Raw genomic sequence first — 25,536 nt, forward strand, 5'->3', positions numbered from 1 at the left:
GAAAATCCAGCATAACATAGACCTAGTCCATGTGGGTTAATCATAAGGCAATATACCTGTCCATATGTAGACATGTACTTATCTGTCTTGACTCTGTACATAACAAAAGGTTCTCTAGTTTTCTTTGAGTCACTAAATCCAAATATCACTTTCAAAAATAACTGCTGTCTTTTATTAAGAGCTGTTATATGACACCATATATAAACTTGAAACTGCCTTAAGGTTTTTGATAATTTATTAAAAATCAATAATAGTAACTGTACCCTACACACCACTGTAAAGACTTTAAGATGTCATTGTTTCCTTCGTGTCCTGGTAACAGGAATTATGACAAATAAACAATTTCCATGTATTGGTATCAATTACCATTGTATCCATCTTGGTTCAGGTCTCCCAAATGTGCCACAGCACTACCGAATCTCCCAAAAACCTCGGTGCCTGCAAGGATCTGCGGGTCCCTGAAGACAAGCGCGCTCACTTGTAAATACAGGTAAACTTGCCCTACTTCTCTAGGGCTGCTCTCAAATTCGCGTTCCATAAAGAGTGGTGCCCCGATCAATATGTCGTCCATTCTGTATGGAACAAAGAGAGAGGTCAGAGCACTGACAGACCTGAGATTCTTTGGGGGTACACGTTTAATCACCCAGATTAGTACATTTCTATTGGTAATTTTCCTTTCCCAAGTACATTTTACAGTCATGTATTTCTTTCATCACTTTGCTAGTTCTCTGGGATAGAATGTTGCAGGAACATAAGAGTTGTTACACTGAACTTTAAAAAAAAGATATTTATTTATTTATTTGAGAGAGAGAGTGCACAAGTAGGAGGAGCGGTAGAGGGAGAAGGAGAAGGGGAAGCAGCCTCCACACTGAGTGGGGAGTCTGACGTGAGGCTTGATCGCACCACCCTGAGATCATGACCTGAGCTGAAACCGAGAGCTGGATGCTTAACTAACTGAGCCACCTGGGCACCCATACACTGAACTTTTGAACTATGTTACCATGACTACTTTAAGAAAACCACAGACACTTCATTCTTTTCAAAAGCTTCTTAGTGCATTTCTGGAAAATGTAGCTATACAAGTAAAACATATCAAAAAAGATCTAAAAAAGGTTTTTCTCAAAGTGGAATAGAGTTTGTCTATGACAATAGAAATATACACTTAATCTATGAAGTTTTCTTGCATGAATAAGATTTAAAATAAATTTTGCTTTCTTCTGTCCTCTTGTTTACTTCACTTAAATACAAAACAGAGTCCAGAAAGGGTTGTGGGACTGCCTAGAAAGATGGAAAGTAAATTTCCCCCCCCAAATAAGACTTGATAGTTATTCTCTATAAATGTAGATATTATAGTAGGAAACTAGTAGATAGTTTTTAAGGTTGAAAAAAATTCAAGAAACAAATGTCTAGGCAAATTAATTAGAGGTAAAATATAACCACCAGCAGAACAAAACCCTAAGTGGGTAAAGGTATTTCCTTTCTTCTCAGAGCCAATGGGCAGGAAAAGGAATAGAACAGAGCCTTCTAAGGTGCTTGAGTTCTTAAAAATGTATGGAATGTATGGACGTATCATTTTTATTTTAGAAATTTTGGAAAAAGTCACATCAACCGAAGTTCATACTTTGATTGATACTAATGACCTCTGCAGACACCCTGATCTTGGTAGGTACAACAATATTTAGAGTGATCTCAGGCATAAATAGAAATCTGTGCTTGACTTTTATGCCTATATAGATTAGGTAACATGCAGAAACTTGCCAACTCAACTAAAAATATTACCATTCATCTAACAGGCAGGGATGAGGTGGAACATTTACTGAGAACACAAAAACTCCTTTAAGGTCTGGGACATCTGCAAGACACTCCAACAACACTCTGACCTGCCTCTGTCTCCAGCTTCTTGCCTTCCCTGTGGTGGCCATCTATTCTCCATTTCCCTGTATGATTCTAGAGATGTTCTGTGTAACAGCTGTATTTAAGACACGGTGATAAGTTACTCAAGGAATATAACGACTACTAGGTCAACCCTTTTCCTGATTAATGTACAAACAAGGTCAAATTGCTACTAGTTAACCTACAGACAAGGCAGAATGAAAAAAAAAAAAAAAAGCATACGAAAAATCCAAACTGAATCCTCGAGATCCCAGACAGGAGAGAGAGCTGGAACTTCAAGAAAGTTAAGGAAGGCTCATAGAGGAGACGGCATTGCACCCGTAAGGTATTCTGACAGGTGGTTCTGGAGGCAGGCTTGCCAGGTGGCAGCACTCTGAGCCCCAAGCAAGTATCCCCTGAGTGGAGCCAGGGCAAGTGAGTGGTTCGGTGGGCTCCATGCTAGAGGGGCACCAATGATTTTAATTGGAAAAAACAAGCTGTACAAAGAATTCTTAGTTCTTAATAATATGAAATAGTAATAACAATAATACAGTAGCAGTAACATATAAAATATGATATTATATATTACATAAAATACATTTTTGTTGTTATATATAATCAGTGTTAAATATATAATAGGAGCAATAAGAAAACAACCCAATTAAAAACTGGGTGAAAAAAAATTAAAAAATAAAAACTGGGCGAAAGATCTGAATAGGCACCTCATCAAAGAAGATTTACAGATAGCAAATAAGCATATAAAAAGATTGTCGATATCATATGTCATTAGGGAACTGGAAATTAAAGCAACAAGATGCCACTAAAATGATAAATATCCAAAATGCTGACAGCACTGAATACTGGCAAGGATGTGGAGCGACAGGAACTCTCATTCATCGCTGGTGAGGATGTAAAGCAGTCCAGCTGCTTTGGAAGGCGGTGTGGCAGTTTCTTACAAAACTAAACACAGGTTTACCATATGAGATGCTCCTAGGTAGTTACACAAATCAGTTGAAAATTTATGTCCACACAAAAACCTCCAATTGCCACAAACTGGGAGCAACCAAGATATCCTTCCACAGATGGATGGATAATCAACTGTACCACATCATACAGCAGAATATTACCCTGCAATAAAAAGAAAGGAACGACAAAGCCACAAAATGGCAGGGAGGGAACTTTAAAGCCAATCTGCTAAGTGACAGAAGCTGGTCTCAAAAGGCTACATACAGAAGGATTCCAAGTTTATAATGTTCTGGAAAGGACAAAACTAAAAAGATCGGTAGTTGGCAGGAGTGCGGGGAGGGGAGAGGGATGAATGGATGGGGCACAGGGCATTCTGAGGGCAGTGAAAGCATTCTGCATGACGCTGGACATGGATCCCTGACATTATGCATTTGGAAAAGCCCACAAAATGTATAACACAGACGGAACCCTAATGTGAGCTGTGCTCGTCAGTCAATAACGTATCAATAGCTTGATGGGAACAAATGTAACGCACCAATGCCAGCCGGTAGTGAGAGTAGAAACTGAGCGTGGAGGGGAGAGGGAATGTATGGGAACTCTCTGTAATTCCTGCTCGAGTTTTCCATAAACCCAAACTGTCCTGAAAAATACAGCCAGCCTAAACAACAACAACAACAACAAAAACCAAAGATTAATTGGGAAAGTAAGTTGAGCCCAGACGATGTGAGAAAAGCACGAGTTTTGATGTTCTACTGATCTAGGTTTAAAACCTGCTCTTTTAGTCACCGGCTGAGTCCTATTGAACAAGTTACTTTGCCTAAAAAATGTGAAGGTAGAAATAGGCTACTTTATCGGATACGTCACTGGAGATCTCCCTCAGTCTCCGTCTCCATCTCTGTCCCTCTTCGTGTGTTTCTATTTCCAAATGTGCATGCACATGCGCACACACTGGTCAAACTCGAGTGTTTAATACATGACAGGTATTATGAAGGCACTGGCCTGGGTGTTGAAGGGAAGCACAATATTTTTATATCCTAGCAATGTAAACAGAAAGAGTTCTTGTTAAAAGAGCAAAATTCATCCCCCCTTCTCCCTCTCCTCTCTGGTAGGAGCTAGAAACACGGTGAAATGTGATTTGGGGATGGTCTGGGGCTGCCAGCTACTTCTAGGATAGCCTCTCACTTTTCTCCGACGGCAAGAGACCTAACACGTGGTTTCTAGCTAGAAACACTTTGAGTGTCACTTGGGCAGGCTGTAAGAAGGAAGTGAGGGGTGATTATAGATATAGTCGAGGAATGGCTATTTTTTTCTTTTTTTAAAAAATTTATTTTAATTCCAATATTGGTGACACACAGTAGTCTATTAGTTTCAGACGTAGAGTATAGTGAGGCAGCACTGCCGTGCACCCCGTGGGGCTCACCGGGACAAGAGCATTCCCGGACGTGGGTAGGGGGATGGGTAAATAGGAATGACCATTATTTTGATCTCAAATTCCTGAACTTAAGTTGGATAGCTATGCTTAGGTAAAATCAAGTAACTTGATTTGAAAAAAAAAAAAAAAAAAAAAAAAAAAAGTTCTCATTGCTGGCCATCTCGCTCTGCTCCAGGACCAGAGGAGAACAAGGGCTGGATTTATTTTAGCCCCTGGCCTTCCCGCGGCAGGGACCTGGTTGCTTCTCCTTCTGTTATAATTATCGCCAGTGTAGAGAGGCATTTGTTAAACACCTAATTGTGTGTGTTGCTGCCTTGTACTCCAAAGATGTCTGAAATCACTGGTCTCTGCTGTAGAGATGGAGTGGGACCATTTTCTCCTTCTCTAAACAAGGAACAAGCCGTATAATTGGTCTCCGAGGGGGCAAAAAGGATGCAGGACTGGCACGGTGTCTACATTTTGCACTGCCAACACCGAGTTCTAGGAATGGAAAATTACTTGACCCATCATTGCGAGAGCCTAGCACGTCCATGGAACCTTTGGATTCTTAGAGGATTATGACAGCATTGATTTATTTTGTTAGAAAATATATTTCCCTAGATATTTAAGTGTAAGTCTTCTAAAGTGTTCTAAATTCCATAAAAACAGAGAAAGACATTTGTTTTTCATTTATAATTGTGTTTCCCTAAGTTTGAAAGACAATAACTGTCTTGGATTTAATTGCTACAATGTGCCTTATAGAATATTTTACACTTAGAGTCAATATTATTTTATTGTAATAATATTACTTAAGAGCCACCATGTATATTATTGTTTAGGCTGGTGTTTTTAAATCTTGGTTTGCATGTATTAGTGGATTGTGAAATCAATTCAGTGGGTCTGGACAAGCAATTTAAAAAAATGAAATAGAAAAGAACAGAAAACAGAATGAATGCATTACATGAGGGTAAATATTGTTCCATGAAACTTTTGTTTCAGTTCTATGTGTGTGCCAGGTTGCAATGTCAAATGTATTTCTTATTATGGACCACAAGGCAACGAAGTCCCTGAAAAACCATTGCAGTAGGCTATGTGTGCTATTGGATGGTTTCAAAATTAGTTTGGCAAATCCTGGTTTTGAATGTGCCCAATCCAAGTTTAAAGTTTGAAAATATTTTATTAGTAAAGATATTTTTCATTGACTTTCTGAAACGTAGTTGTGTAATAGGTTGGGTACCATTCTAAGAGAATTATGTATATATCACCCATCCTGTATAATTTTGTAATCTCAAAAAATTAATGATGAAGAAATATTATTATTATTAATGATGAAGTTTTCAGTAAAATCCATCCACTCCGTTTGGGTCATGTTGGTGGTTTGGATGAGATCTGAGTTACTATGTAGAGGCACTTCAAAAAATACACACTGTTACATTTTATCCAAATGTCTAATATTTAAGCAGTTTTCTTTAAAATCTCTAGGTAACATACATTCAGGTTTTGTGTCTCTTTTTATGTTTAAATCTGCCCTAATAATATAATACAGTGCAAGGCTCAATTTCTCATCCTTCACATGCTGTTTAAGACAGAAACATTATAAATATTTTCATGAAAAGCAAATCATAAATAGTGATAAAGAATGAGACAGAAAGACAGGACCCAGCAACAACAATGTTCAATATTAAGAATCTAGATTCAAGTTTTCTGAGTCAAATGGTGTTAATGTGTTAGTTTCACATATAAACTTTTCTATGTATCTTTTTTCCCAGTAGTAGATATTGCATGTTAATGTCCAAAATTAATTTTTGGAATATGGTTATTTATTAACAGAATGCAGATTAATAGACTTTAAACTAGAGTCCATATCTTATCAGCTGAATTGTTTTAGGGTGGGCAAGAACTAACATAGCTGATCATATATATTACAGAAATCAATTTCAATTTACGACTTCTTTCTGTTTTAGTTTTCTGGATTTTCTATTTACTTCAATCATAATAGTAAAACCTGCATGAGAGAATACATACTTGGGCTAAATCTAGGGCAAAAACATAATTACCCAAGCCTGATTCCTTAAAATAAGTTTTCTCTAAAATGTTCTCAAGTTAACAAACTGCTAAAATTCTCTTGAAATTTAACTCCTCTGGGCCCCGCAGAGGCAAAAAAACAATCCAATCAATTAAATTGTAATTCTGTGAGTTTCTGAATTAGTATAAATACTGTAAGTTTCAAAAGCCATAAGAAAAAACCTAATTTGCTTGCTTGGGCTCAAGATGAAAAATTCCATCTCCCTTTGTTAAGTTTGTCCAGAAATTCCTAACAGTTTACATTGGCAGAGTTTATAGCTCTGGCTATCTTAAGATAACTAAACTAAAGTTAATTTCACCAGCTTGTTTATATTTTAGATACACTCATGAGCTTGACAATATCAACCACCAACCAGCACACACACCAATGTTCTGTCTTAACTTTTGGAGTCACTCACAATACCTGGAGATTTTTTTAAATTAAAAAAATATTGGGAAAAATGTCCATCGATGTACTAATTCGGTCAGCATTACTTAATGCCTTTGTCTTTTCTCCCCCTGCTGTCGAGGTTTTGGAGTATTTGCAGGGACCTTGCTTTTGTTGCAAAGTGGATAGAGAAGATGTCATATGCTGTCAAAGAATGTCACTAGGTAGCCTCATGCACAGAAGTACTTAATTATCTCTTGGCTGGAGAAGGGAGAGTCTGGTTTAATCCCACAGAATGTGTGGAGTCCTAACTTCTGAACCATAACCAATCAACTAAGCAAGTTATATTCTTTTTTTTTTTTTTAAGATTTTATTGATTTATTTGACAGAGAGGAGAGCACACAAGTAGGTCGAGCGGTAGGCAGAGGGAGAGGAGGAAGCAGGCTCCCTGCTGAGCAGAAGGCAGCAGTTTAACCAACTGAGTCAGTCAAGTGCCCCTGCCAAGTGATATTCTAATTCTATTCTAAGTCACTGCACAGGATTCACTCAGATCCAAGGTTTAGAAGAAGTAGGCCTTAAAAAAAAAGGCTGTCGAAAAATTAGAATTTGGACCAAAAAAGTGGGAATTAAATCTCAGTTTTAATACTGATCTCTACTGGTGATTAATGTTCACTGATGAGTCCTTGATCACTGATAAATGCTGGGAAAGCTAAAAAGGGTTTTGTGAATTTAAAAAATATATACAGGAGTTATAGACTATAAAATTTTATATAAATCATTACTACTGACTAAGTAAAATGCAGCAGACTAGTATGGCTATTTTAAATATAATCACAGAGACTGATTTTTCTTATATGCCATGACACTAAAAACTATAACTGAATTTTTGTCTCATGAATCAGTTGTTTTTATCATCACTGAAAACAGTCTTAAAGTTGTTTGGATGAAAATAACTTCGAAATTATGATTTCATATTTTTAGAAACTGGAAGTATGACCTTGCTTATAAAAATAATAGGAATTAATAAAATGCACACTTAATAAACAGGGATGTAAATTCTTACCAAAAATTAGAGTGAAACACTTAAACACACACATACAAAATCTGCAACAGTCAAATTTATAGACGAGAATAGAACCGTCGTTACCAGAGGTGGGGAGGTGGGGCAAAAGCGAGATGTTGGTCAAAGGGTACAAAGTTGGAATAACACAGGATGTGTGAGTTCTAGAATTCCTGTAGCATGGTGACTACAGACTGTAACACTGTATTGTATACTAGGAGTTTGCTATGAGAGTAGACCTCTGGTGTTACCACCACACACACACACAGTAGGCACACACACACACACACGCACACACCCACAGTGACTATGTAATGGAACACACAGCTGGCTGAATAGAGATAGATCCTATAGATGAGTATGTTAATTAGCTTGAACACAGTGATCATTTCATTGCACATATGTATGTCAAAATGTCATGTTGTACATCTTAATCATATATAATATTTATTTAAAAAATCAAAAGGTCATGGATTGTTTCAGTGACAAATACACTAATTTTGCAGCTTTTTGAAAGTGAGAGGCATGCCATTTTACTCAATTACAGTGAAAGTTCCTAATTCTTATAGATTATAAATCCTTGGGCACTGAAGTTCTATATATTTTTCCTGCCAGCTATTTTATAGAGCTTAGTATAGAGTTCTCTGTAGGTAGCAAGAAAAATTCTGTTGGGTAAGTCAGCAGAAGTTCTGGGATCTAATCAAGACCTTTGCCTAGTTAGTGTGTAAGCTTAGGCAAGTTGCTGAGCTTTTGTGTCTCAGTTTCTTCGAGGGGGAATTTTAGATAGCTTCATTGGATTGTAGTTTGGGTCGTCCTATGGTATTAGACATATACTACACATGAAGTCACTCTGAGAAGGGAAAAAACACTGTCTTCTAATCATGTGTGACAAAATTGTATTGCTTAAGGCAATATTAGGCATGCCTTCTTGGCTTCCTTCCTTCCTTCTTCCTTTCAAGGTTTTATTATTTGAATGGAGAGAGAGACAGTGAGAGAGGGAACACAAGCAGGGGGAGTAGGAGAGGGAGAAGCTGGCTTTCCGTGGAGCAGGGAGCCTGACGTGGGGCTTGATCCCAGGACCCTGGGACAGTGACCTGAGCCAAAGGCAGATGCTAAATGACTGAGCCACCCAGGCACCCCAATACTAGATTTTTCAATAGTTTCAGAGGAGAATAGAGATTTTTGCACTAGAAAGGACTAAAAATTTGGGAAGACCACATATATAATATCCAGGAAAACTCTGAGATAGGGATTCATGTTTCCTGTAAATCCCATCCAACGTCTGGATCTCTGCTAGAAGTCTTGTCAGAAGTTAGTTAGAATGACAAAAGCACTCTTTCTCAAAATGATGCCACATGTGTTCTGACTTGGCGCCATCACAGGAGCTCAAGAAAAGTCACTGGCAGGTGCATGATTTGCTGCCTTTCTTTTCTGGTTCTGCTAAGATTTCTGAGGGAACGCATTTTATGTCTCTGCCCTGATGGGTTCTTCCTTCCGCACCTTCCCCAGGGACGAATACCTGCCCAGGGAGGTGAAGACACTAGTCTCACTACGAATGGTGGTATTCAGAGTGCCATCTTGGGATCAAGTAATAAACCTAGACACACAAGACGTCTATTCAAAAGCCAACAACATCAAGTAATTTTTCTTGAAACACAAACGCTGCAAAGATGATGGCCAATTAGATCTTTATTATTGTAATCTCAGACTTCATGTGAGTTGTCTTTCTGTATTTGGGATGAAAGGTTCTCAATGGCCTCTCTAGCTTACTCATTTATAATAGGGCCTTGAATTTACATAGCGTTACAGTAACTAAGAATGACAAATTACATACAGACTGACAATCTATGGGCATGTTAAGAATGGTATTATTAAGGGGTGCCTGGCTGGCCTAGTTGGTTAAGTGCCCGACTCTTGATTTCGGCTCAGGTCACTGTCTCAGGGTCATGGGATCGAGTCCCATGGCAGGCTCCATGCTCAGCGGGAATCTGCTTGAGATTCTTTCCCCCTTTCTCTCCCTCTTCCCCTTCCCCTGATCTCTCTCTCTCAAATAAATAAATAAATCTTAAAAAAAAAAAGAATGGCAATATTAAGATAACAGATGTCTTTTTTTGATGCAGTCTAAAGAATTAAGACTATACTGCCTAATAAAAAAGAAAGAACAATCATAGCAATTTTTTTAAGAACATCAAGATAGAACAAATTATCCCTGAAAAATTCTTGTGTTTCTTACTACCATGTTGTTTTGATCAGGAGGAGACCAGAGATCCTTTCCTCACAAGTGTTCTTGTTCTTTTCTTAACATGGCAAAAAAAAAAAAAAAAAGGTCTATAAATGTTGTCACAGAGCTTTGCTATGGACTGGAATGAACAGCGTTTCCAGGAAGGAGGCAGTGCCCTGCAGGGCATAGTGCTGAACTGGGGGAAAGCTGAAAGGATTCAGGGTAGAATGAAGGAAAAGAAGGGCACACACTGAGTTCATCTGGGCCCTATAAATTATAGCATTGTGTGGCTCCCTGGGGGTGGGGGTGGTGCGGGGAGGTTGTATTTGTTGTGTCAGGATCTGTTGGAAGAAATGTGTCTGCGCATATCCCCAAGGCCATTATGGGATTTTGTTGCTGTTGTTACTAAAGTGCAGGCTTCCGCGATTGGGACAACAGGCCACATTGTTTTGGACTCAAGTACTTCTTCAGCAACCCCTGCTACTCCTCGCCTTCTTTTGTAGACCACTAAAAGGTGCTGATAACAAATCGGTCCCTCTAGGTTGCAAATTCTGAAGGGTGGTCCTAATTGTTACTTTCTTTTCACAGCTTGGTTGGAGATGAAAGCAATTTAATTTTCAATGACTTGCTTCCAGGATAAGATTGCCATTCAAATATATTTTCAGAGTATCTCCAGAGTGCAACCACTACAGTTTCCTGCCTCTGGCATGGCTGGCCATTCCCTTGCTTCATGTTGTCCAGTGGTTCATGAGATGTGTCCTTCTTGGAAACACTCATTCTGTCTATAGCAGAGCCTGTGTAGCGCTGCATAAGACCGTTGTTAATTGCACCGGCTCCCAGACCTTTGTGATCCCACACCCCTCTGCCTCCTCTCCAAGCGCCTCTGATGTCCTTGGGCTTCCAGCAGCTCCCACCTCCAGGAATCTCTTCCCTATAGACCCCACTTCCTGCAGATCATTCCTCCAGCAAAAAGTACAGAGAGTTCCCGTATACCCCTGCCGCCACAGGCACAGCCTCCCTCTTTCTCAACATCTTCCACCAGCATGGTGCATGTGTTACGATTGATGAAACTTCAGTGACCCACTGGACATCCCCAATCTGGACGAATGTGTAAGTACATGGATCCACCATTGTAGTGTTTTACAGAGCAGCTTCACCGCCCTAAAAATCCTCTGTCTGTTTATCCCTCTTCTCCCAACTGGCCTCCGGCAACCCCTGATCCATTTACTGTGTCCACGGTGTTACCTTTTCCAGGATTTCATAGAGTTAGAATCATATTGTATGTAACCTTCTCAGATTGACTTCTTTCATTTTATAATATGCAATTAAGCTTTCTCCATGTGTTTTCATGCTTGAAAGCTCTTTTCTTTTTAGCACCTACCAATATTCCGTTGTCTGAATGTAACACAGTCTACTTACACGGTTACCTACTGAAGGACATCTTGCTTTCAGCCCTTCCATTTTTTCATTCCTTTCTGGTGCTCATCACCATCTAAATACGCTTTACTTGACATACTGACTTTTTGTCTGTAGTACCCAACTCCCCACCTCTAATAGAACCTCTATGGGGGTAGGGGGTCTCTATTTTGTTCTCTGCTATAGCCCAGCATCTAGAACAGATGCTCAAGAAATATATACTGAATGGAAGAATAATAAAAGAAGATATTTTCCAGGGGCCCCTGGGCAGCTCAGTCAGTTAGGTGTCTGACTCTTGATTTCAACTCAGGTTATGATCTCAGGGTCATAGGATTGAGCCCTGCATCAAGCTCCACACTCATCACAGAGTCTGCTTGTCCCTTTCCCTCTGCTCTCTGCCACCCCCCTCAATGCTCTCTCTCTCGAATAAATAAATAAATAAATAAATCTTTAAAAAAATATATTTTCTAAAAGGTGCGAAAAAAGTTTAAATTTATCCTCCAGGCATAGGCCATCATAATCTATAAAGTACATTTCTATCTATATGTAAATCATAGATAATGTCTACCAATGATGTATCTGAAGTGTTTGCTTAGTCCAGATCCTGGAATGTAACCAGGACTCTGCAGGTATTTGATTTCTATAAAAATGTGAACTCTCTGAGAGCAGAGACCTATTTTGCCTTATTGGCCACTATATTCTGGGCACTAAGAACAACGACTGACACACAGTAGGTGCTCTAATGATATTTATTGGATGGCTAATCAGTTTATCTCCATGTATTGGCTTTCTTATTTAATCGTCTGTCTTATCTATCAATTGGGTGGTTTTAGTGAACCAAAGAGAGGTTTAATAATAGCTTGTTTTTAAGGAATGATTTAAACACAACCATAGTTTATCATGGTGTTTGGTCCCAGCTCAATTGTAACTTACTGTCATACTCTGAAAAGCTCACATTATTAATTTATCTTCTCCATGGGCAATACTAGTATGTTGATTAAACGAATGTCAGGGGAAAATGTTTATTGATGTGCAAATGGTTTATGAATGTATCACATGCTAAGTAAGGCTAAAGAGAGACAGATGAACAAAGGCTTTAATGGCTTTGGATTTCATATGGCCAAGGACTATTCAATTCATTAAATTAAAGATAAAACTAAGTAAAACAGTCCTTTTCTGAAAGTGGGAGATGCGGAAAACCTCTGTAAAGACATAAAATAGGATGACAGAATTCTTGTCTTACCCTGAACCCTAAAACAGAATCCTCTTGGCCTGAACCAAAAAATAATTAAAACAAGAGAGCCTCTATCTTCTTGAGGAAGTATCTAGAAGGATCTATTTCATGAAGGAAAAAATAAAACAACATCTTTGTGGATGAATATAACATATGGTGAGTGAGGAAGTTCTTAGAAACTTACCCATCATTGTTAACATCTGACACTGTGACCGTATATCCAAAATAAGATGCCATCTGCAAAGGAATACCATAAGATGACATAGTTTATGTTCAAAAATAATTTTTATAGCCCTCTCTCCATTTTTTCCTGAATCTCACCGCAACAGACTTCAGCATTACATTCATGGGCTCCTGGACATGGACAGTCTTAAAGTCACTCATTCTGACCCCATGCATAATTTCCCCTTAGTACCCCTGACATCTGCTTGGCCATGCTCTGCGGATATTCAACAATCAGCCCATTCAATTTGTGGACACAGTTCGAATTTTCTTTGCTAAAATTGGCCCTTCTAGTCCTTTGTCCTATTTAATTCTGCAATGTTGAACCTCACAGAATAAATCAAATTCCACTTCCACATGAAATTTCATAGAAATATTTGTAGCTAGCTCACCATTGTAGCCTCTCTTTAGTAGAGATAATGTATGTGATACCAAAGAAAAGATGATACCCCATGCAGGCACTGCCCAGAGGAGAGTTAAGTAGGATTTACAGTCTCTGCTTTGGGTTCTTTATATCAGTGAAGCCTAAAAAGGGCTTTCATTTCACAGGAAACCGGGTCTCACTATCAATTCATATTGAATTCATTGTCAACTAAGGTTTCTCAGTCTCTTCTGAGTATAACTGTGAGCCACATTCTACCTCTTAAGTTTTTTGTTTTTCAAGCTATGTTTTCAACCTTTATCATCTTTTCAGATTCAGTCTAATTTGAACTTGTCAAGATGTTTTGTTTCCATGTTTTGGCATCCAGTGCTTTAGCTGACTTAGCCTCCCATCATCTTCTAACATAATCAGACTACAATCCACTGGGAAGTGTCCTCCACAGACGGCAGAGGCTTTGGTCTGTGTTGTCCACTCTTCTGTCTGCACTTCCTGACCAGGGTCTAGCTCAGAGTGGCTACCAGGTTCCAGATACTCTTTGCAGGAGGAATGAATACATGAGTTAACAATAATTAAGCAATAATTAAGTTCTCCCACCTCTTTTCTCTATTCCAAACATTATATAGTTGTTATAGACAAATATTTGTGTCCCTTCCTTCCCCCCAATTCAAATACTGATCATAACCTCCACTATAATGATATTAGGAGGTAAGGCCTTTGGTGATTACCTAAGTGATTAGGTAATGAAGGTGATGACTTCATAACTCCTTATGAATGGAGTTAGTGCCCTTATAAAAAAAGACCGCAGAGAGCTCTCTAGCCCTCCTCCACCACATGACGACCCAAGAATATGGCTACCTATATGAATCAGAAGTCCAACTCTCAAGTCCAAATCTGCCTACCTTTTGATCCTGGGCTTCCCAGCCTTCCAGAACTGTTAGAAATAAACAGTTGGGTTTTTTAGCTACCCAATCTATTGCATTTTTATTATAGTATTCTGAAGACTAAGATACAGTTACCAGGTGCCAAACGCTCTTTGCAGAGGGAATGCATGCATGAGTTAACTGTGAAATAATATTCAGTTCTCCCACCTCTCTTCTATATTCCAAACATATATAGTGAAATTCTTATTTCTGGTGTGGCATTGTGGCCTTCACTCAGAGGAATTTCATCACTTATGCATTAACTGCTGAGGTTCAAGACTGAAGAACTAGGTGGTATGGAGGACTAGAAGTTATAGAAAGGCCAAATTTAATAATGCTTGAAGAGCTTCTAATGATAAAAATGTGAAAGAGATCTGGACAAAAGAGAAGTCTTGCCAGATTTTCAATAAGCCATTAATTACCATCACTTGAGAATAGCTCAAAATTTGTAAGTTCATCCAAATTCACTACTGTCCCAGCCTTACTTATCCATATTTACCACAAGAGTATCACGGAGGACATTGTTAAAGGCTTTGTTGAAAATTTCAGGGTAACAGATAGACCAAAGCCCCAATTTTGCAGGTTGGGAGGAACATAAAAAATGCTCTGTGTTCAATAAAAAGTTCTATTAATCAGAATTACTAGACAAATATATTATTCCAAATCTACATCTCTAGCTAAGAGTGGAGCATCCAAGGATCCTAAACCATGATACAGAAGGTCAAGATGTCACTTGGCCAGATTTGAATGTGAGGCTTCCTAGAAATCCAGTAGCTTGGGTTTCTGATTAGGAGAAAATATAGGTTGCCCAGAGAAACTGATTCGGTTAATGACTGGCTCCTTTAGATGGTCATAGCACATTCACAGTTTAAAGAAATGTGGCAAATTTCAAAAGGTCCCAATACCCTGGACAACTCAGGGTGGTGGATAAAGTATGATCTCAGCCCACATTAGGTTAGGAGAATGACAGGCACTTCCCTCATTCATAAGACCTCAGCCAGTCCCTGGGAGGAAGGAACCAGAACCAGATAGCTAGTCAACCTCCACATAATGCTGGGATGGGTTGAGGGCTCCAGTACAGTGAGGAATGGAGTCAGAGCACAGGCCCATTGACTCTGATACAGTGGGGCCTATGAGAAGAGAAGCCTGTGCCTTCTTATAGGAACTCACCACCAGGCATACTACACATGGGCCTACAATATAACGGGATTGTTCTCAGATCCTAGTAGTTAGTGGCACTGCGGCTTGAGAGCTGGGATCTTGTCTGTCTGATGCACGGTTATATTCCCAGCATGTAGAACAGTTTCCAGCACAGAGTAAGTCCTCAGTGAACTTTTATTTTATGAATGAATAATTGATGTTAATATTGCAATTTACTATTAGTACCGAGTGACATTGTTTGATATTGAAAGGTCCTCACCTGTTCGCCAGTGAAATTCTGAATAAAAGTCATATCTGTAGAGTTAATGATGGAAACCTGAAATCATAGAGATTAGAGAGGTTACATCATTTGACAGAACTGGAGAAAAAAAACATTTTAAATGACAACTTAAGTCATTTTCAAATTTGGGGAAGAGTAGTTAATAATTAGCTTTATGTAAAACAAAAATGTCATCCCATAAGAATGATCTTTAAAAAAATCCATTTGAACTTTTATTTATGGCTAAGTCTGTGATACTTTCAGATAAGATGAACGCTTTCTAATCTGAAAAGGGAAAATAAAAATTGAATTCAAATGGACGCTGAGGGCATTTAACCTGATGGCCAGTTCATTCATTAATCAGGGTTTTTTTCTGAATTCATTTCTGTGTTTATGTTATTATGAGAAATTCATGATTATGGCTCTTTACAAAAAAAAAATGAAAATTTTATTTTATTTTTTAAGGATAATAACATAATAAATTTAATGAAAGTCTCAAAATATAAGTTGATGAGAAAAAAATGAAAATTTTAAATATTACCACATAGCAAAAATACTACTTTTAATTCTATTCAGCCAACCTAAAACCTGCAGATATTATATTCACTAGACTTTTAAAAAAATAAACGTTGTCTAAAATATAACTTTTCTTTTCAGAAGGTCTCTTGATTTTCATTTCCTAATTTCGTGCTCAGTAGGTATAACGGATCTGAACAGTATCCCTACAAAGTTCATGTTGCCCAGAACGTCAGGTGGGGACCTTACTTGGAAATAGGGTCTTTGTAGATGAAATACATTAAGGAACTTGAAATGAAATCATCCTGCATTTGGGGTGGGTCCTATATCCAAAGACTGATGTCTTCATCAGAGAGGAGAGGACACACATAGACACAGATGGAGGAAGGCCATCTGGAGGTAGAGGCAGAGATTGGAGTCATGCTGACACACACCAAAAAAGGCAGTGGCCACCTAAAGCTGGAACAGATAAAAAAGGTCCCTTGTCTGACACTGGGATTTCAGACTCTGGTCTCCTGAACTATGAGAAAATAATTGTATGTTGTTTTAAGCCACCTAGTTTGTGGTAATTTGTCATGGCCATCTCAGGAAACTAAGACACGAGTGTAATAACAATTGATTTTCTCATTTCTACTATATGAGGCATATTAAAATGCTGAGCACATCGGCAACAGTATCCTTTGCAATTATTCCTGGGTCATGCCCAAGGATCGTGCTGGCCTTGTGGGTGTGACCTGCACCGTCACACGGGTCCCCATGCTCCATCAGGCCCCACCCTTGGTTTAATGCCCAGCTGTTGTGATCCTAAAATTTTTAATAATTTTGAACAAAGGGACCTGCATCTTCATTTTGTACCAGGTCCCACAAACTCTGTAGCTGGTCCTATACACAGATCAGGGAAAAAAAAATCTAGCTTCACTTGTTTTCCTTCCTTTTCAGTAAGCATACAAGCATGGATCTATAGGGGCTCACTATTAAAAGGCATTTTAAACCATTCAAAAATTGAGTGAAATGAAACATTTCTTTGCATCTCTAAGAAAATATCCAACAATGTATTCTTTGTACTCACATATCCAAAATTCTGTGCTCCTCTTGGAACGCCAGCAACCAGTTCTGGGGAGTAAAATTAGCCATTGAGAAGGGAGATTACATGTATTTTAAAGCTATCCAACACATCAGTTAAAGACAGTGCCTTTTACAGGAGTAACCATCATGTGGGCAGCTGGAAGTGTGAAGTCATGGTTTTGTGTTTGCTTTTGCTTCTGCTACAGACCATGGAAAACAGAACAAAAGTTGTACTGTGGGATTTACCAGTCTTCATCACTGGTCTCCATGTGTGTGATTCGTAGGCTAAACCTCTTACTCTGGCTTCTCCAGCTTTCACTGTGGCGACACCTTTTGTGTTAGTGTAAAAAGTACAGCTTCTGTCACACTAACATGCTAAAACAATTCCAGTTACCTAAAGAAGAGCCATCGTAAATGACATAAGTCCGGCCCCCATGGAAATGTTTGCTGGTAGCAGAATTAGTGGATCACCTGGTAGTTAAGCATCTCCCAAAAGGGAAGCTTCACTAACAGAAGCAAAAGAGGAAAACCTGGGGGAATGTGTCCATATAACTCATTGCACTATTATCTGGCTCTAGATTCAGAAGAAATGGTGTTATTCTCGGGCCTGCCATATACCTGGGATGTGTCACTGAACCCCATTTTTTCCAGTAATTGGTGGGAGTTGGAATTGCTGATTATCAAAGATCTTTCAGTTCTTATTTCTACAAATCTAAAGCATCTTTTGATTCATTGGGGTTAAAAATTTAGTTTAATTTAAATAGGAAGGACCTGGAAGAGAATCCCCTTCCATTTGAATTTCCCTTCCCCTCCTCCTGCCCTGAAAGGTACAGCACAAGTTCTAGCATCAACTATATCTGGTGTGCAGTGTTCTAGAAGAGGTGGCTGATCATGCTGTTAGCATTAATAATCAAAGAAGGTTCATTTGGGGTTATATGTTAGACTTTTCCGTGGTAATTCCATTCATTCAATCAATAAATATTTATAGGCAAATGGAGTATACAGTAGTGAGCAAAATGGACAAAATTCCCTGCTTTCACAGAACTTATATTCTGGTTGGAAGAGACAGTCAATTTAAAAAAGCAGAAGTCGGGGCGCCTGGGTGGCTCAGTGGGTTAAAGCCTCTGCCTTCGGCTCAGGTCATGATTCCAGGGTCCTGGGATCGAGTCCCTCATCGGGCTCTCTGCTCAGCAGGGAGCCTGCTTCCCTTCCTCTCTCTCTGCCTGCTTCTCTGCCTACTTGTGATCTCTCTCTCTGTCAAATAAATAAAAAATCTTTAAAAAAAATAAATAAAAAGCAGAAGTCAATGAAATGGCATATTTGAAGAGAATTTGAAGACGAGTGAGTGACAGAAAACAAATAGTAAATTGGTACAGGTTGTGCTGGAGGGGAGATGAGGAAGGGCTTATGACTTCTACGGCATAACTGGCAAGAAAGGATATGGCAAGAAAGTGACATTAGAGCAAAGACTGAAGAAAGTGAGGCTATAAATATTATGGAGAAGTTGGAAAAGTATGTTCTATCAGAAAGAATGGCAAGTGCAAAGGTCCTGAGGTAGAAGTGTTTCTGGAGTATTCGAAGAGCAGTCAGGAGACCAGAGTGGCTGGAGGAGAGGGAATGAGATGTAAAGGGGTAGGAGATGAGGTCAAAGTAACTAGTAGCCTGATGAATGGAGTCTCTCAGGTCATTGTGAAGACTTGAATTTCAGACCGAATGAGTTGAAAAATCACTGATCAAAGAAGTTATACAATTTGACTTCTGTTTCTGAAGGACCACTTTGGTTGCTGAATTTAGAACAGACTATAGGAGGGCAAGGGTAAAAGCAGGGAGACTGGGTAGGAGTCTACTGCAGTGGAGTTGGGGGACTTGCATCAGAGTAGAAGCTGTGCATAAAGTGAGAAGTGGTCAGATTCCAGTCACATTTTGAGAGTTTAGTTAGTAGGATTTTCTCATGACTTGGATATGGATGGGGTGTGAGAGAAAGAGTGCCGTCCAAGTCTGACTTCCAAGATGTTCAGCTTGAGCAACGGGGAGGATGGCATTGTCATAGAGATGATGGAGGGTAGGCCATGTTTTGGGGGGAAGGTCAGGAGTTTGCTCATGAGCACATTAAGTTTGAGACAGCTATTCAAACAGAGATGTTGAGTATTGAGTTTGAGGTTCTAGATCTTGGAACATGTGCCCCTGAACCTAGAATTCAGTGTAATCTGGAGAAGTACCATGGACCTGGAATTCAGTATAAGCTGGAAAAATAAGTGAGACAGGATGAGATTACCAAAATTCAAAGAGGAAAGAAACAGTCCAAATATTTAACCCCGGGACACTTCAGTGAGATGAGAGAAATTAAAGGGGAATCAATAAAATAGAAGGAGAAGAAGCTGCCAGTACTGGATAGTTGAATGAAGAAATGAGGAGGACATGATGAACTCTGTCAAATGCTCCTAATGGTTAAGGAAGATGAGCTGCATGGAGGCCTCTGGTTTGCTTGACAGAAGCTGTTTCAGCTGAGCAGTGATTTTAAGAGGAGCAGGGTAATGGAACTGGTAGACAGAGATACAGGTAGAGAAGAGTGACAGCTCTTTTGAAGCAGAGAATACAGGGGCTTGCTGGAGGGGGGAAGTGGAAAAAGAGATTTTGTTTTTAAGACGTGAAAAATAACAGTATGCTTATACATGGGAATACTTATATGCTTATTCATGGGAATGATTAAAAAAAAAAAAGAAAAGAAAACCCTGATGATATGAGACAGAATTAGGAATGGCTGGAGTTCCTTCTTTGATTCATGAGAGAGAATGGGGCCTGGTGCAAAGTGGAGGGGTTAACTTTACACAGGAGCATGGATTGCTCAACTATAGCAAGTGGAGGGAAGGTGAAGCATGTCCTTGAAGAATACAACCAGGCTCAGAAAAACTAAGCTATCTGGACAGATTTCTGGGAAAGGTGGCAGAACTGGTAGCTAGCACACTGCTCAGTTTTCAATAATCTTTATTTAGCATGAATTAAATTGGCATGTAATAGCAAACCACCATCCGACATACTGGAGTTGACCGATTCCAGAAAAGACTGACTATCCCATTTGAAATACATGACAACCACTACTAAGCATTCCATAAACATTCCGAATTCCGTTTAGAAGACAACAACCCTCACACTCAGTAACATTGGGGTCTGCAGGCTCATATGGTCACGACACTAGGAGTTATTAAAAGTAAATGTTGGTTTAAAATGTTCATAATGATTTAAAAATGATCAAGATGGGGAAATTGTTTGGAGTTTAAGGTGAGTTAGAACTGTCGCTCAACTATAAAGATATTCAGTTGGGAGGGAAAATAAGTGACTCTTCTTAGATCCATTTCAGTAACTCATGGTAAACCTTGTATGTATGGACCACATCTTCTTTATCCATTCGTCTGTTCAAGGGCATCTTGGCTCTTTCCACAGTTTGGCAATGGTGGCCATTGCTGCTATGAACATTAGGGTACAGATGGCCCTTCTTTTCACTACATCTGTATCTTTGGGGTAAATTCCCTATTAATTTCCATGGGTCAGGACTAAATGCTGTACTGGGTGGGGAACTTTCCAAGAGTTTAATGTCATGTTTAAACTCACTTGACAGGGCATCTGGGTGGCTCAGTGGGTTAAGCCGCTGCCTTCAGCTCAGGTCATGATCTTGGGATCGAGTCCCGCATCGGGCTCTCTGCTCGACGGGGAGCCTGCTTCTCCACCCCACTCTCTCTCTGCCTGCCTTTCTGCCTACTTGTGATCTCTGTCTGTCAAATGGGGGAATAAAATCTTAAGAAAAAAAATTAAAAAAAATAAAATCACTTGGCATATTTTACAGTTTTCGTTGCTTAATCACTGAGTGATTATAAGATTTGAGTCTTCTAAGGTACTAGGAATTCAGTTTTATCCTGATGGTGACTAATCCAAGAGTTCTTTCTTCTTATAGCTAATATTTAAATGGCATTTGTTATGTATCAGGAATTATTCTACTGTTTCATGAACATGTAGGATTAGCTTATTTAATCCTCATAAGAATCCCATGATATAGATAATATTATCATCATCATTGTTATCATTCCTTATCATTATCATCATCATTACCATTATCATCATTGTCATCACCTTCATCATTACCAACATTCCTCTTTTAGAAATTAAGACAGAGAGGCACTGAGATTCAGGTAACTAGGTCACAGAGCTGGTAAGTGGCAAAGTCAGGGTTGAAACTCAAGTGGTCTGGGTCCAAAGTCCATGCTTTTAACAACCACAATAGATTGTCTTTTAATATCTTAAAGAAAAAAATAAATGGAAAGATAGGACCTTTAAAAACTAGCTCATATTTTTATAGCTTATTATAAGAAGAAAAATGTTCTTTTAAAGAAAAAAAAAACCCACCCTGCTTTCAACCCCTACCTCACTGCATAAAATGTTTTATTCTCCGTGAATTTCTGCTTTGTGGGTCCTGTTGACGTGAAACAAAAGAGCTCTGATGATTTCTAGGGATGGCCACATTTCATTTACTCTTAATGCTTTGTGAGTTCATTAAAACACATTAGTAAAAAAGTAGTTAAGGTTCATATGAAACAAGATGAAAATATGGATTGATTGATGATTGAGTCATTCAGTAATCAGTAACAGTCTGGTATGATAGGTATTCCTATGGACTGAATATTTGTGTCCCCCACAAAATTCATAGTATTGAAACCTAACCCCTAATGCGATTGGTCTCAGGAGGCAGGATTTCTGCAAGTTGACTAGGTGATGGGGGTTGGATTCGTTTTATGTTTAGAACTTTATTCTAGCACTTACTACAATTTTTTAAAAAGATTTTATTTATTTATTTCACAGACAGAGGACACAAGTAGGCAGAGAGAGAGGGGGAAGCAGGCTCCCCGCTGAGCAGACAACCCGATGTGGGGCTCAATCCCAGGACCCTGAGATCACGACCTGAGCCAAAGGCTTAGGCTCAACACACTGAGCCACCCAGGCACCCTGCTACTACAATTTTTAATCAGGTATTTTGGGTTATTCTTTAACACCTGTCAGCCCTACTAGGACCATAAACTGAGTGCAAGGACCATCTGTTCGCCTCTGTGTGTTCAGCATTTAACACAGAGCCCGGCGTAGAGTAGGTGCTCAAAAATATCGGACAAATAAATGAATGCTAAATGCCTTATGAGAGAGAAAAATGACATGAGATGAGATAGGAGTTTACAGAAGGAAGTGAAAGAAGGATTTCTGGAGGAGACGACAATTGAAATTAGACTAAGAAAAAAAAAGTAGCATTTGACCGCTGGAAATTAGAGTGGCTTCAGACTCAGTGGATTGAAACCAGGGATGACAGCTTTCTCAAGATATAGAGGACAGAGGTGAGGGCCATATATGAGAATAAGGGTTAATTCATTCCATTATTTTGGGCTTGAGCATGTCCAAAGGGGAAAAGGAAATAACGTGGAGATGTTGTTTTGGAGTCCAGTAGGGAGTTTAGTATGGATATGTTTAACATGAGATCCCAGAAATTACATTAAAGATGGGAAATGTTGATTTTTCAAATTTGATCTCTCACTAACAGCATAGCTTTTGTGTAGGCCATTTAATCACCTTATTTTTTTATGCATAACATGGGATTACTGTACTTGTGTTTTGTTGCTTAACTAGATTTTATAAAGATGGATATTCAGTCTTATGGAATTTCTTGAGACTTATAAAGCTGTGCTAAAGTGTATTTTGTTTGTTTTTCTATAGATTGTTATCATACACATTCTGGGATTCCATTTTTATACATTTTGTGTAGTGAAGAAAATTACATTTATAAAGGGGCTTTTTAGGTCACTTTATCTTCATGCTTTGTAAATCACTTACATTCAATAATGTCTCTCACCTTGCTCAGTGTCTCCAGTAAATTCCCCAGCAGCAACTGAATATCCTGTGTTAAAGAAAGGAAAACCAATCACACTTGAAGACTTTACAAAAAGCTATGTCCAGAAAAACAAAAGAATTACCATAGTACTGTTTGCTCAGAAATCTCGACAAATATTGTTAACATAAAAGTTTAGGGTTCTGCGGAGGGAAAAATCAGTGAAGCCAATATGAGCAGTTCTGTACTAACTTCTGGAAGCGTAATAATCTGCTTCTTCTGAGGCCTGGCAGCACAATTCTGATTCTGAGGGATGCTTCATAATCCACCTTAAAGTGTAAATGGGTGCCACCACATTTTAGGGTTGCTGACTCTTCAGGATCAGACGTGATACTCTGAAAGGTATCTTTTGTGCTCAGGTTTTGCTGCTTCTGATCATCAAGAAGGTCTGTGTCCTAATAACTTTAAGGATGGTTTTCCAAAAATTGCACTTACCTTTAAAGTGAGGTGAGGTAAAAAATATAAATACATTTTGCTTAATTTATCAAGCAATCAAAATGCCAATGCCAAGCAATCAACAGAGGTGCAATGAGGTCGTAGGGTTTGCATATAATACATTTTGATAACATTCTAGCAACTAGAAGGTCTTTTGTTATTGCTCTAAAAACTAGAAAGGACCACTAGCATGTTGCCCCTATAGCACTGGGCAGCCCCACTAATTCATACTCTCTACAACTGGCAAAATATTTTATGTGCAACACACTATGATGGTTAGTGTTTGATTGCATAACTGCATACTACAGCCTAAATCAAAACACAAAAGCAACCACCAAAATCCCCCAGTATGTGAGATACTGATTTTGGGGCTGAGGCCAGTGTTTTATTGTGTGAAGGAAGTATCCACCTAAGTTTAATTTATTGAAATTTTTAAAAGCTGAAAGAATCTTCTATGGAGTCTATAAAGTAGGCTGAATCCAAAGAAAAGACTTATAATATGGCTCAACAAAAAGAAAGTCCATTCTAAGCTAGCAAGGAATGAAAATTTGCCTAAGTTGCAGAATAATATTAAATAAGCGAGGAATAAAATTTGCATCTACATTTAATATGTTTGCCTTTTGAGAACAACAAATGGGTTAAGCAACAATTCTCACCAAGGTAACTATCATCATAGGAAGCCGGAGCCACGTCCGTCTGTTTTTCTCGAGCCAATTTCCTTAGAATATCCTTGAATGAGTAATTTGCAATGATATCGGCAATACTGGCAGTGATCACCTGACCTGTGTTCAAACAAATGAATACATTAGCTGAACAAATGCAAGAGGCAGGCCCTCCTTGGGCAAAATCTGAATAACATATCCTCCCCTGAAAATAATCATGGAATTGCTTGCATTTTTGATGATGAATTTTCCCACCTGCCAAACTGCAAGGTAAAGCTGGTTACAGCTGGATAGAATTTTCTATTCTGACAGAAGAACCAAAGATGAACTACATTTTATCTGTCTTCCCAATGCCTTCGCAATACATACTCCATCTCCAAATGGGAAAAATATCTGAATAAAGACATCTGTTGGCAAAATTTATGGATTAAAATTTTTTTAAAGATTTTATTTATTTATTTGACAGACAGAGATCACAAGTAGATAGAGAGGCAGGCAGACAGAGAGAGGAAGAAGCAGGCTCCCTGCTCGATCCCAGGACCCTGAGATCATGACCTGAGCCGAAGGCAGAGGCTTAGCCCACTGAGCCACCCAGGAGCCCCTGGATTAAATTTTTAATCTGGAACATCGTGGCTAGAAGAAACATCATCTAATTTTGAGATCACCTAGCCAAAACATGACTTCTTATAGGTGGGGAAACTAAGGCCCAGAGAGCATGAGTGGTTTCCTTCAAGTCATGTGGTTTTGCTTTCAGGGTATTTGTCATTAAAACCAAGGTCTTCTTTGGCATTCTAAGAAAATTTTTTGTGTTCTCACAAAATACAGTTTAAATCTAAATCACTTAATAGATTGTGAAATCTATCAGTTATGTAAGGGAGGGAATTATATAACCTTTGAGCCCTTTATTTGTTATGCTAAAATTTTTATGCTAAAATGTATACATAGAGAATAAATTATGACAATGGGAGGCTATGAGGTCCAGTGAGATCCAGAATTTTAGAAAAAAAAAAAAAAAAAAAAAAAGGAATCCATGGCTGCCAACAATGATATGCTAAGAACTGGCTAATATCTCCCAAATAAAGTCACTATTAAAAGTCTTGAAATATGATCATATTGGGGTGGTCAAATAAGCAGAAGATGGCCAGCAATTTCCACCACAATTTCCATGCATTCCTGTATTTATAACAGACATCTAAGGGACAAGTGTGAGCTCATGCTTTTTGGGAGAAAACTGGAGAAAGGATTTCAAGAAACTAATATTTAATATTAATATTAGTTTGAAAGCCAAATTATTCTTTGGGAATTTAGTGATAATTCACAGTCTTTCTGTTTGAAGTCCAAAAGGAATAAAATTATCAAATC

General features: G+C 38.7%; 1 protein-coding gene across 1 annotated transcript in view; it reads right to left on the reverse strand.

The window, feature by feature from the left end:
- The window catches only part of ITGA8 (integrin subunit alpha 8), a 173,754-nt gene that overhangs the window by 110,052 nt on the left and 38,166 nt on the right, over nucleotides 1-25,536 (reverse strand). The window contains exons 7-12 of the mRNA XM_046013396.1: nucleotides 24,169-24,294; nucleotides 23,042-23,086; nucleotides 17,162-17,205; nucleotides 15,577-15,633; nucleotides 12,817-12,869; nucleotides 367-572 (exon numbers count right to left, since the gene is read on the reverse strand). Of these exons, the coding sequence (XP_045869352.1) occupies nucleotides 367-572; nucleotides 12,817-12,869; nucleotides 15,577-15,633; nucleotides 17,162-17,205; nucleotides 23,042-23,086; nucleotides 24,169-24,294 (531 nt within the window). The remainder of the gene's footprint in view (nucleotides 1-366; nucleotides 573-12,816; nucleotides 12,870-15,576; nucleotides 15,634-17,161; nucleotides 17,206-23,041; nucleotides 23,087-24,168; nucleotides 24,295-25,536) is intronic.

The sequence above is a fragment of the Meles meles genome, chromosome 7 (assembly GCF_922984935.1).
Source record: "Meles meles chromosome 7, mMelMel3.1 paternal haplotype, whole genome shotgun sequence".
In the NCBI taxonomy this organism is placed as follows: domain Eukaryota; kingdom Metazoa; phylum Chordata; class Mammalia; order Carnivora; family Mustelidae; genus Meles; species Meles meles.